Below are 14,105 nucleotides of genomic sequence, written 5' to 3'. Positions count from 1 at the left end.
TAGTATGGATTGTCTCATGTGGTAGTATGGAAGGTCTCCTGTGGTAGTATGGAAGGACTCATGGTTGTAGGGAACGTCTCGTGGTAGCATGGAAGGTCTCATGTGGTAGTATGGATGGTCTCATGTGGTAGTATGGATGGTCTCATGAGGTAATATAGAAGGTCTCATGTGGTAGTATGGATGGTCTCATGAGGTAGTATAGAAGGTCTCATGTGGTAGTATGGATGGTCTCATGAGGATTTATAGAAGGTCTCATGTGGTAGTATGGATGGTCTCATAAGGTAGTATAGAAGGTTTCATGTGGTAGTATGGATGGTCTCATGAGGTAGTATAGAAGGTCTCATGTGGTAGTAGGGCAGTTCTCATGTGGTAATATGTAAGGTCTCAAGTGGTTGTATGGAAGGTCTTGTGATACTATAGAAGGGATTACAGTGTAGTATGGCTGTCCTCAGGTGGTAGGATGGATGGTCTCATGAGGTAGTATAGAAGGTCTCATGTGGAAGTATGGAAGGTCTCATATGGTATTATGGATGGTCTCATGTAGTAGTTTGGAAGGTTTCATGTGGTAGTTTGGAAGGTCCCCTGTGGTAGTATGGAAGGTCTCCTGTGGTAGTATGGAAGGTCTCATGTGGTAGTATGTATGGTCTCATGAGGTAGCATAGAAGGTCTCATTTGGTAGTATGAATGGTCTCATGAGGTAGTATGAAAGGTTTCATGTGTTTGTATGGCAGTTCTCACGTGGTATTATGTAAGGTCTCACGTGGTAGTATATAAGGTCTCACGTGGTAGTATAGAAGGTCTCACATGGTAGTATAGAAGGTCTCACGTGGTAGTATAGATGGGCTTAACTGGTAGTATGGCAGTTTTCAAGTGGTAGGATGGATGGTCTCATAAGGTAGTATAGATGGTCTCATGTGGTAGTATGGAAGGTCTCATATGGTATTATGGATGGTCTCATGTAGTAGTATGGAAGGTTTCATGTGGTAGTATGGAATATCTCATGTGATAGAATGGAGGGTCTCCTGTGGTAGTATGGGAGGTCTCCTGTGGTAGTATGGGAGTTCTCCTGTCGTAGTATGAGAGGTCTCCTGTGGTATTATTGAAGGTCTCACGTGGTAGTATGGAAGGTCTCCTGTGGTAGTATGGAAGGTCTCATGAGGTCTTATAGAAGGTCTCATATGGTAGTATGGATAGTCTGATGAGGTAGTATAGAAGGTCTCATGTGGTAGTATAACAGTTCTCATGTGGTAATATGTAAGGTCTCAAGTGGTAGTATAGAAGGTCTCATGTGATACTATAGAATGGATTACAGTGTAGTATGGCAGTTCTCATGTTTTAGTATGGAAAGTCTTGTGGTACTAAGGAATGTCTCATGTGGCAGTATGGAAGGTCTCATGTGGCAGTATGGAAGAACTCATGGTTGTAGCGAACGTCTCGTGGTAGCATGGAAGGTCTCGTGGTAGTATGGATTGTCTCATGTAGTAGTATGGAAGGTTTCCTGTGGTAGTATGGAAGGTCTCCTGTGGTAGTATGGAAGGTCTCATGGTTGTCGGGAACGTCTCATGGTAGCATGGAAGGTCTCATGTGGTAGTATGGATTGTCTCATGTGGTAGTATGGAAGGTCTCCTGTGGTAGTATGGATGGTCTCATGTGGTAGTATGGAAGGTTTCCTGTGGTAGTATGGAAGGTCTCCTGTGGTAGTATGGAAGGTCTCATGGTTGTAGGGAACGTCTCGTGGTAGCATGGAAGGTCTCATGTGGTAGTATGGATGGTCTCATGTGGTAGTATGGAAGGTCTCATGTGGTACTATGAATGGTCTCATGAGGTAGTATAGAAGGTCTCATGTGGTAGTATGGATGGTCTCATGAGGTAGTATAGAAGGTCTCATGTGGTAGTATGGATGGTCTCATGAGGTATTATAGAAGGTCTCATGTGGTAGTATAGAAGGTCTCATGTGGTAGTATGGAAGTTCTCACTTGGTAGTATGTAAGGTCTCCTGTGGTAGTATGGAAGGTTTCATGTGATAGAATGGAGGGTCTCTCATGATAGTACTGAAGGTCTCATGTGATAGAATGGAGGGTCTCACATGGTAGTATTGAAGGTGTCATGTGATAGAATGGAGGGTCTCACATTGTTGTATTGAAGGTCTCATTTGGTAGTATGGAAGGTCTCATGTGGTAGTATGGAAGGTCTCATGTGGTAGTATAAAAGGTCTCATATGGTAGTATGGAAGGTCTCCTGTAGTAGAATGGAAGGTCCTCTGCGGTAGTATGGATGTTCTGACGTGTTAGTTTGGAAGTTCTCATGTAACAGAATGGAACATCTCATTTAATAGAATGGAAGGTCTCCTGTGGTAGTATGGAAGGTCTCATGTGGTAGAATGGAAGGTCTTATGTGATAGAATGGAAGGTCTCCTGTGGTAGTACAGAAGGTCTCCTGTGGTAGTATGGAAGGTCTCATGTGGTAGTATGGAAGGTCTCCTGTGGTAGAATGGAAGGTCTCCCCTGGTGGTATTGAAGGTCTCATGTAGTAGTATGGAAGGTCACCTGTGGTAGTATGGAAGGTCTCATGTTTTAGTATGGAAAGTCTTGTGGTACTATGGAAGGTCTCATGGTTGTAGGGAATGTCTTGTGGTAGTATGGAAGGTCTCATGTGGTAGTATGGATGGTCTCATGTGGTAGAATGGAAGGTCTCATCTGGTAGTATGTATGGTCTCATAATGTAGTATAGAAGGTCTCATTTGGTAGTATGGAAGGTCTCCTTTGGTAGTATGGAAGGCCTCATGTTGTAGAATGGCAGTTCTCTCGTGAGAGTGTGTAAGGTCTCACGTGATAGTATGGCAGTTCTCACATGGCAGTAAGTAAGGTCTCACGTGGTAGTATCGACAATCTCATGTGGTAGTATGGAAGGTCTCGTGGTAGTATGGAAGGTCTCCTGTGGTAGTATGGAAGGTCCCATGTGGTAGAATGGAAGGTCTCCTGTAGTAGAATGGAAGGTCTCCTGTGGTAGAATGGAAGGTTTCATGTGGTAGCATAGAAGGTCTCATGTGGTAGTGCGGAAGGTCTCATGTGGTAGAATGGAAGGTCTCTTGTGGTAGTATGGAAGGTCACAAGTGGTAGAATGGAAGGATTCATGTGGTAGTATGACAGTTTGCACGTGGTAGTATGTAAGGTCTCATGTGGTAGTATAGAAGGTCTCGTGATAGAATGGAAGGTCTGGTGATAGTATGGCATGTCTCATATGATAGTATGTAAGGTCTCCTGTGGTAGTATGGGAGGTCTTGTGGTAGTATAGAATGTCTTAAGTGGTAGTATGAAAGTCCTCAATATCTGTCTGTCCTGCTACTGAGAAAGCTAGGCTATGTAGCTCTAGTTGCACACAGGTTGGCTAAGGGCTACACACAGGTACACTGGTTCTTCTAGCAGCAGCTCTGGTAATGGTATAGTTTGATCGACGGTAATGCTGACACAGTGGTTTAAGAATGTGCAGCATTGTCTAAGCCATTTGACCTCTTACTGGAGATAGTTGTTAAATTTTGAGGAAAAATCCTGATTCCTTCTCGACCGCTGGTAGAGAAAGTATTGGTTCTGTTACTGTAGATAACCAGGGTGTGATTGCCTCCTTGCAGATTGATGTTCCTTTCAATCTCCCACAAGTCATACAAGAAACGAGAAGAAACATTACTAGTGTAGGTCCACACAACTATACTGGTGATACTTTTAAATATAGAACATAATTCCCATTCTAGAGTAAGGTTTTTGACCTGGATGGGTTCACCGGTGGCACTCACATTCCCACACCTGGTATCTCCAGAGTTGACCTCCAGTGGCAATCTCACCCCTGGCTATCTCCAGAGTTGACCTCCAGTGGCACTCTCACACCTGGTATCTCCAGAGTTGACCTTCAGTGTATTAGTTACTCTTTTAGTGTGTATAGCTTAGTCTCAGTGTTACCTCACACTGATTGCAACTGTAGGTACTGCTTTAGGGTGTTTTCCAAACCGATATATTTGTATGTTGTGAACATCCTTGTGTACAAAGATTTGGTTTCGGGGTACCATAGGGAATCCTTTAAATGTCTGGGATGCGTTCCAAGCCAAGGCAGTAGAAAGAAGTAAGGATCAATCCAGCTCTGTCAAAAGACATAGTTATGTATGGTTTAGATGTGTGCTCGTCCACATATGTAGCAGTTTACTGCTCACCTTGTTGTTGTTCCTTTCCAGGGTTTTCTGTGACTGAGTTTCTAATGCTGAATTTTGGGGGATGATGCTGTGCTGAGCACTGGTCCGTGAGTGGTGAATGTAAGTTCCATGACCAGAGGAGTGCAGGTCCTTGCATGACTCTAGTATGGAAGCCAAGCAAGGAGTGACAGCCTGAGCAGTGTTTGCACAAGGCTCAGTCTCTAGTGCAACTTCCACAAGAGGTGGAGGTTTGGTGGGAACTTTGAAGGAACTTCAAAGTAAGGAGTTATGATGAGGCTGGCATTGTCCGAGGCTTCTGAGGGATACCAGAGGTGGGCTTTTAGTCTTGGGAGGGAATTTTGTGTCGGTGTTGTGAACCTTGGTGGCCTCAGGGGCCACTGGATGGGTGTTCTGTGGCCAATGAAGAATGGATGATGCAGGCTGTAGTGCTTGCTGAGTTGCTTGGGGTGCTGAGTGCAGGTAGAGGAGCACACTTAACCGGTCCTCTACAGGGCACTCTGAAGCATGATGGTGAGAGCGGGAGGGCAGCATGAAGCACAGGCCCTGACAAAAATATTGCCTGTCATGAAGCTTTTGAAACTTTAGTTGTTACTGCTTGAACTAAATTATATTGGGTATTCTTTTTACTCTGGGTCTCACTGCGTGAGATAGACATTATTTATCATGATTTTGTATCTAATGTCTAGTGTGATCATGATTATAAAAACTTTCTTCAGAGATAATTATCCCTATCCAAACCCTTATGGGAAAGGTTGCATGAATCATTAAATGAAGCAGGGCATTTGCAACCAACACAATTTCTTAAAAAATACTCCAAAACGAAGATCTACCTAGATGAAGATAACATGACCCATTTCAAACTTTGTTCTCATTCTTCTGCAGGATGGACAGCGACATTGAGTCAAGCTGCGCTGATCTAGAACCATTCCTCTGTGTAAACCCATCACTCACTGAGCTAGACCTGAGCGGGAATACCTTTGGCAGATCTGGGATGAGACTGCTGTGTGAAGGATTGAAAGATCCACGCTGCAGCATTCAAAAGTTGGAGTGAGTAACATCTGCCTCTCCCTATGGCGGTGTATCAGTCTTTTTTATTTACTGAGCTATTTTTACTGTGCACTCCACTCACTGAATTAGCTCTATATACGCCCAGACCTCTGGGTCATTACGTGGATGTTTATGTTATGTTTTGGATGCTGGTGTTGAAGACAGGAAGGCTCATAGACCTTACAGGGTTTTGAAGTGGGTTTCAAAGAGTTAGCTCTGCCTCATTAATACTATAATCATATTTCATTACTCATGGGCAGACCCATCCATTCATCGTCTTTGCAGCCCTGACTAATGTTTCTTACATCTCTCATACCTTCAAGTCTATCATTCAATTAACGCTGTAAATTACATATCAATATTCACCACTACTCTGACTGACAATCAGCACTCCACTTATATTTTTCACTACTCTCCTGCCTCTCGCTCACAACTTCTTTGTCTTACTTTTGACAATAGTTTTATCTGTCAAAGAAGTTGTGGTCTGTGGATGAGCAGTGCATAGGTGGAGATGCATATGGTGGATGGAGTTGGGAACTATGTTAGAAGCTGTGGTTTCTAAGAGATTGTTAGAAATAGTTTTTCTGGTTGACTGGGGTGTGAGCACTGGTCAAGCAGCAACCACGGCGAGACGGCGGCCCTCATCCTCCTAGACCTCTCCGCCGCCTTCGACACCATCTGCCACCGCACTCTACGCACACGCCTCCACGACGCCGGGATCCAAGAGAAGGCCCTGGACTGGACCTCCTGCTTCCTCTCCGGCAGAAATCAGAGAGTCCGCCTCCCCCGTTCCGATCCAATGCCTCCAAGATCATCTGCGGCGTCCCTCAAGGATCCTCCCTCAGCCCGAAGCTGTTCAACGTCTACATGGCCCCACTAGCACGCATCGCCCGACAACACGACCTCAACATAATCTCCTACACCGACGACACTCAGCTGATCCTCTCCCTCACCAAGGACCCCCTCACCGCCAAATCCAACCTCCACCTGGGAATGAAGGCCGTCGCAGACTGGATGGAGGACAGCTGCCTCAAACTGAACACAGACAAGACGGAAATCCTCATCCTCGGGTCCAACACCTCCGCTTGGGACGACTCCTGGTGGCCCACGTCACTGGGATCCCCCCCGGCACCCACCGACCACGCACGCAACCTGGGAGTCATCCTCGACTCAAAACTCTCCATGACCAAACAAGTCAACGCAGTCTCCTCCACCTGCTTCAACACCCTCCGCATGCTCCGCAAGATCTACAGATGGATCCCGACAAACACGAGGAAAACAGTCACCTAGGCACTAGTCAGCAGCAGACTCGACTACGGAAATGCCCTCTACGCCGGAGACTCGACCAAGCTCATCAACAGACTACAGAGAATCCAGAACGCCTCCGCACGCCTGATCCTCGACGTCCCGCGCCGCAACCACATCACCCCCCACCTGAGGAACCTGCACTGGCTCCCAGTCGACAAAAGAATCTCCTTCAAGCTCCTGATCCAGGCACACAAGGCTCTCCACAAAACCGGCCCAGCCTATCTCAACAGTCGGCTCTCCTTCTACGTACCCAACAGGAAACTGCTCCGCTGACCACGCCCTGGCCACGGTCCCACGCATCCGGAGAACTACGTCCGGAGGCAGATCCTTCTCCCACCAAGCCGCCAGGACCTGGAACACCCTCCCCCTCTACCTGCGACAGACCAAAGACTTGCTGACCTTCAGGAGACAACTCAAGACCTGGTTCTTCGACCAATAGCAGCAGCATCCCTCCCCCCAGTGCCTTGAAACCCTCACGGGTATGTAGTGCGCTTTACAAATTATTGATTGATTGATTGAACCACTATCCTAGTTCTAGTAAAGCACAAGCAATCTCCAAATTAACCTGTACTCAATCCCCTGGTAGCTTGGCACAGAGCAGTCAGGCTTAACTTAGAGGCACCAGAACACCTAGCCTGCCACTTGCCTGTGGCCTCCTATTCCTGCTTGTTACAGACTAATACAGTGACACAGCCGCTGCCCGGGTTTTTCCACTTGTTGTTCTTCCCGGCAACAGAAGCCCCGCCCACCCAAGGACCTACTTAAGGCAGGGCGCCCATCCGTGCCTGACCCCTGGCCCTCCTTCCCCTGAAGATACACCATAGCTGAGCTCTACACTCTCGACCCCAGGTGCCACCACAAACACTGCCTCTGCGCCGTCCCATGCTCCACAGTAGGACCTTTCATCTGCATCCACAGTCACAGCACACACACCAGCTCACCGACCAGCCCCAGCCCAAACACACCACAGACACCACCTGGAAAAAACACCAACCCTCATGCTTCCTTCTCAACACACGCTCACTATGCAAACTTACCACCGAATTATGGGACTTTATTGCCACCCTTGCACCCAACATGATCTTCCTCACCGAGACCTGGCTCTAGCCCACATCCACCCCAGACATTGCCACAGCAATCTCGACGCATATAAAGTCACTCACAAGGACCATACCTACAAGCCTGAAGGAGGAACCACCATCATCCACTAAAAGTCCATAGTGTGCACCGCCACCGACAACACCACTACCCCCATGGAACATCTCAACTTCAAGCTCCACACAGATGACAAACAACATCCTTGCTTACCGACCCCTAGGCCTGCGCTCCAGCTTTGGTAACTCCATCGCAGACTTCATTGCGCCCCAAGCCATAGATTCCAAGGACTAGATCTTCCACTAGGACCTTAATTTCCACATCGACCCCGGCGACAAAAACACCACACACCTCCTTGACATTATGAGGAGTCTCGTATTAACCCAGAACATCCTTGATACCGCTGGACACATGCTGGACCCCATTTTCACCTCCAGCAACCGCATCAAATACAGCCACGTCACTAAACTCACATGGACCAATCATTCTTTCATCCACTTCAGCATCTCTAGGCCCTGCACCTCCACCCCCAAGACAACCATCACCCAAAATATCAGGGACCAGCTCGATGGATGCCCTCAACACCTCCAGCCCCCGCTACTGCCAACAACCTCGAGCAGGAAACGAAGAACATCAACACCTGAATTACCATCTGCCCCAACAGCATCTTCCGCATCAAGAGCAACATCCAGAGCAAATCCACCAAAAAGGCCAGCTGAAACGCCTAAGAACTAAGAACAGCAAACAGCTGGATAGGAGATGGCGCGCCAGCAAGGGCATCTTCAACAAAGTAGCCTTCAAGACCTTCCTCAACCTCTATCACTGCTTGCACACATCAAAACCAGGGCCACCAACACCAAGGAACTTTTCAACATCATCTAGGAATTCTCCAACCCCGTGCACCTTTGTATATTATGATTCTCCAACCCGGCTGCCAGCGAAAACAACATCGCATCCTCACTGGAGCGATGCCACAACTTTGCTGGCTTCTTCCATTACAAGATCTCAACCATATACAGAAACGTCGAACCTCAACCCGCTCTTCTGGACTTCCTTGACAGATACGCCATCACCGCAACTGACACAAACCAAAGACTGACCTACTGGAACATCCTCTCCACCCAGGACACCACCTCCACCATGAAATCCATCCACTCAGGAGCTTCCACAGACCTATACCCGCACTACATCTTCAACTTCAGGAACCAGAGGATCAGCAAAGAACTCCCCATCCTGTTCAACACCTCTTATCACCACCACCACAACATTTCCTGATGCCTGGAAACACGCCTACTCAAAAAACCCTCAGCCGACCTCAGCAAACGAAAACAATTACTGGCCAATCTCCCATTCCCTGGGAAGGCACTGGAAATGATCATCAATAAGCAACTTGTGACACACCTGGAGCAAAACTAGCTACTCAACGACTCCCAATCTGGCTTCCACAGCAATCACAAAAAGTACAATTGATGAACAGAATGCAGAACAATGTCATACATTCACCTCAGTACAGAGATCTGGGCCTAAATCCATAGTTTTTTTGCTCACCATGCCATTCCAGTTTGGACCCAGCCATATGCAAATCAGTCTTGACCCTGCACCCAATGGGAACAGTCCAGCCCGAACTACCAGGCCAGGTCCTCCCTTGACTGGAAACACGCATCCTAGGACCGGTTTCGGGCTTTCAGCCCTCATCAGCCAGGATAGCTTGACTCCAGTGGCATGGAAAGAACGGGACCTACATCTGGGCATACCCGTCCCACTCGGGTGACAAATGTAAAAAGAACAATGGATGGACAGAATGCAGAACAATGTCATACACACACCCCAGTACAGAGATCTGGGCCTAAATCCATCGTTTTTTTGCTCACCATGCCATTCCAGTTTGGACCCAGCCCTATGCAAATCAGTCTTGACCCTGCACCCAATGGGAACAGTCCAGCCCGAACTACCAGGCCAGGTCCTCCCTGGACTGGAAGCAAGCATCCTAGGACCGGTTTCAGGCTTTCAGCCCTCATCAGCCAGGATAGCTTGACTCCAGTGGCATGGAGAGCACGGGACCCACGTCTGGGCTCACCGTGCCACTGGAGTTAGCTATACTGGCTGAAGAGGGGTGAAACTCCGAAACCGGTCCTAGGATGCTTGTTTCCGGTCCAGGGAGGACCTGGCTTGGCAGTTCAGGATGGACTGTTCCCATGAGGCACTGGGTCAAGACTGATTTAAATATGGCCAGGTCTAAACTGGGTTGGCATGGTGAGCAAAAGAATGATAGATTTAACCCAGATCTCTTGACTGGGGGTGAATGTTTTGATTTGTTCTGCATTCCGTCCATCAATTGTGTGTATTTTGCTTCTGCAGCAGTCACAGCACCAAAACCACCCTCATCGCAGCCATTGATGGCATCCGAACCCTCGTCGACTGAGGAGAAACAGCAGCTCTGAACCCTCTCGACCTCTTGGCAGCCTTCAACACCCTATCCCACCACATGCTGATCGAGAAACTCCACCACATCGGCATCCAAAGCGATACGCTCAGATGGCTTACCCCTTTCCTCACCAGAAGAACCCGGAGGATTTACCTTTCAACTCGGAACCCAAGGAGACCATCTGCGGTGTCCCCGAGGGCTCATCCTTCAGCCCCATCCTCTTCAATGCATATCTGACCCCGTTGGCCAACATAGTTTGATATCATGGTCTCAACATAATTTCCTACACAGACGACACTCCACTCATCCTCTCACTCACTGACAAACCCACCACCACCTGAACAAATTTTCACAGATGCATTACAAGCGTCACCGACTGGATAAAGAACAACTGTCTGCTGCTGAACACACACAAGACGGAAGTACTGATCTTCGGCAACAGCAGCAACACATGGAAGGACTCCTGGTGGCCATCAGACCTAGGACCCGCACCCATTCCCTCCAACCACACCAGAAACCTCAGAATCTTCATTGACAACAAGCTCACCATGAAATCAAAGATCAACACTGTCTCCTCCATCTGGTTCCTCACTCTGCGCATGCTAATAAGATCTTCAAGTGGCTACACCTACACATGAGATGCACCGTGGCAGAGGGTCTGATCACCAGCTCACTGGTCTACAACAATGCGCTGTACATATGAATCGCATCATACCTCCTACAGAGACTTCAGACCATACAGAACACTGCAGCCACACTCCTCTGCAGCCTTCCCCGATGAACCCACATCACACCCCACCTCAGGCAACTCCACTGGCATCCTGTACAGAAGAGATGACCATTGAAGCTGTTGACGCACACAAGGCTCTACACAACCAAGGACCTCCCTACATTAACCACCACCTAAACTTCCACCAACTGTCAAGAAGACTATCCTTCACCTCCCTCTCACTTGCCCTTACTCCCATTATCTACCAAAGCAGAAGTGGAGGACACTCCTTCTTCCACATTGCGGCAAAGACATGCAGCAGCCTCCCCACACAACTCTGGGCCATCTGGCTGGCTCTGCCTCCTACCCTTTGATGACCGTCATGTGTTAGATAGTGGTAAATGAATGCAGGAGTCAGGAGTCATACATCTTTTCCAGTTTTGACCTTTATGCAGAAAAGGGGGGTGAGAAAGGAAAGGAAGTCTGGTGATAGACTGTCAAACAGTACTGTTACGGGCATGCAATAAATGGAGTGGCGCTGGAAGCATAAAGGTTGAAGCAGGAGAAGTTGTGTGACTCCTGACTTCTGTATTCATTTACTGCTGTCTGACGCAAGACAGCCACAAAAGGTAGGTTCCAGAACCAGCGAGCTCTTAGCCAACAATAAAAATAGTCCATAGCTAATCGGATGCATTTGTGTACCCCCTTCCAGACTGCATCCACTCAGCAGCTGAGATTTTCATCCGCATAATTAGAGCACTGGTATTAGCTACTGCAAGAGGAGGATCTTTAAGAAAGTTGATGTGCCTGGGTAGCTATTGCCAAGCTCACACAGGATTATTACTCTAAGTTGAAACACATCTCCCTGGGGAAAAGACTGAACACCTATCACACCATAATACTTACGTTGTGACACCCCACCACTTGACGACTGGTATCTAAATTTCCAGGTTTTTAAGGCTCCCTTACTCTAGTACTTGTCTTTGAATAATGAGGTTTTTCCTCAGTTATGTGACATATAGTTTTTACTTTTGTCTTACACATCCATTTTTAAACCTTGACAACCCTAAGGAGGACCTTCACACTTCATTGTTAGGCCAACAAAAGCTTGAAACGCGTCTACTTGATTCAGTGTGGTTGAGGGCGCATCCGTACAAAGGTCTATGGAAGCCAGTGGATTGGAATTATGACACTTGAAGCCACTTAAGGCAACGACCCAGAGCTGAACATTAAGCTCCAACCCCCTAGGGTCTTTTTTGGATGTTTGACAAACATAAGGAGGACAAATTTATATCTCCTATGTTGAGGAAATAATGTTGGACTCTTACCTTTTTTACATGCTAATATATAATGTTAGTATTGTTATTTAATGTTAAATGTTTTTTCCATTTCTTTCATCATGTTAAGTTTTCATGTGTATTCACCACAACCATTTTGTGATCCAAAACGTGTGTTGTGTATTTGATGTATGTCTATATAAAAAGTCTAAGTAATGCCCTTACTCTATAATTGTGCATAATGTTTGCCTCCACTAATTTTGTAGTGTTTTCAAATAAATGTTTTCAGTACATTTTTACGTCCGTGTTCAGGTGTGTGATAATCTCAAAAGGACTTCTTGAAGAATATAAATAGCATTGTTGATAAGCGTAGGCTTGGAGTAATTACGCAGCCATTACAATGATCAAAGATTCTATGGTGTAGGTTTTTTTTCCTCTGCATAGTGTATGGCTCACTCTCCCTATTTCCTTAACAGGTTCACTTCCTGTTGTGTTAAATAACTTTCTAAAAGTGGCATTTTCAGAATTGTAATGTAAAATCTGACTTCACCTTTAGCTAGGATTTTAAATTAGGATTCGAGTGGCTCCAAACATGAACCAGTTATCTTTTCCTATTTGGAAATTAAACTCAATTGTTATGTTATATGAGAGATAAGCCTTGCAGTAGTGAAACACGAATTTAAGAATTTTTCAATACCAGGACATGTAAAACTTAAAAGTACATGTCCACATTTTTAAATACACTACACCCTGCCCTTGAGCTGCTTAGGGCCTACATTAGAGGCGACTTATATGTATTAAAACTGCAGTTTTGGGCTTGGCAAAAGACTTATTTGCCAGGGTGACATGGCATTTTAAAACTACACACACAGGCCTTGCAATGGTAGGCCTGAGACATGTTGAAAGGGCTACTTAAGTGGGTGGCCTAACCAGGCCCACAGGCCCACTAGTAGCTTTTAATTTACAGGACCTGGACACAAACAGTGCATTTTACTAGTAACCTATAAGTAAATTAAGTATGTAAATTAGGTGGATGCCAATCAAAACCTGTTTTAGGGAGAGAGCACAAGCACTTTAGCACTGATTAGCAGTGGCAAAGTGCACAGAGTCCTGAGGCGAAAAAAAACTAATCCAGCAAAAAAAGATTAGGAAGAGGAGATATGTTGGGGATGACCCTGCAGGAAGGGCCGGTTCCAGCAGAGATGTATGGTCTATGTGGATAGCCGCTGAATGTGTGATGATGTGCAGTCCATGTGAGCAAGTTTAAATAATGGGAAAGGAACGTTCTATGGAAGAGGGAGTCATCTACTGAAGGTAAGGCGCTCTATAAGAGAATCTTTGTTCCCATGGATGATTTCAATTGACCTTAGCCCAACCTTTAGCATGAAACTGTACATGGTTTCAGAAAGGATGATTGAGAATGTGGTGCCTACGGGAAGAGATATTATCCAAGAAGGACCGGTCTATTGGTGGAGATGCTTTCAATAGGGTATGTTTTGGGTAAGTGTCATCTATGGACATAGATGTGATATACAGAAAAATGTTTGTCCTTTCAGAGTAGGTGTTGTCTAATGAAAAAGGTGTGCTGTCGAAAAAGTAGTGAGGTCTCTCGTAAAGGATATGGTCTTTGGAAGGACATGGGGTGTATGGCAAACAATGTGCTTGAGTCAAAGTGTCTTAGTATATAAGGCATGTGGCCTATATAATGACTTGTACAAATGGTCTGTGGGAAGAAATGTCGTCTACGAGAGAATGTACTGTCCTTCGGTGGAGGTGTGGTCTGTAGGTGTGGTGGGAAGAATCCTGTTCTTTATAGGGAACGAGGAATACTTATAATGAGGCAGCCATGGGTTCAATAAAGAGGCAGCCATGGGTTGAATAAAGAGGCAGCCATGGGTTAAATAAAGAGGCAGCCATAGGTTGAATAAAGCTCTTACTGTGGTAAGAAAAAGATGTTTAATCTGCAATGGTTTGGACTGGTGGTTTAAATATACCTTGTGGATGGAAGGTTGGCTGTTGGAAAGTACAGTGCGTACTCTGTGT

General features: G+C 46.3%; 1 protein-coding gene across 1 annotated transcript in view; it reads left to right on the top strand.

Moving 5' to 3' along the window:
• LOC146822247 (ribonuclease inhibitor-like) overlaps window positions 1–14,105 on the top strand; it is a 125,808-nt gene that overhangs the window by 9,868 nt on the left and 101,835 nt on the right. The window contains exon 2 of the mRNA XM_085613378.1: window positions 5,084–5,248. Coding sequence (XP_085469504.1) covers window positions 5,084–5,248 — 165 coding nt within the window. The remainder of the gene's footprint in view (window positions 1–5,083; window positions 5,249–14,105) is intronic.

This window comes from Triturus cristatus, chromosome 6 (genome assembly GCF_964204655.1).
Source record: "Triturus cristatus chromosome 6, aTriCri1.1, whole genome shotgun sequence".
NCBI classification, from domain to species: Eukaryota; Metazoa; Chordata; class Amphibia; order Caudata; family Salamandridae; genus Triturus; species Triturus cristatus.
This window is presented reverse-complemented; position numbering and strand designations above follow the sequence as displayed.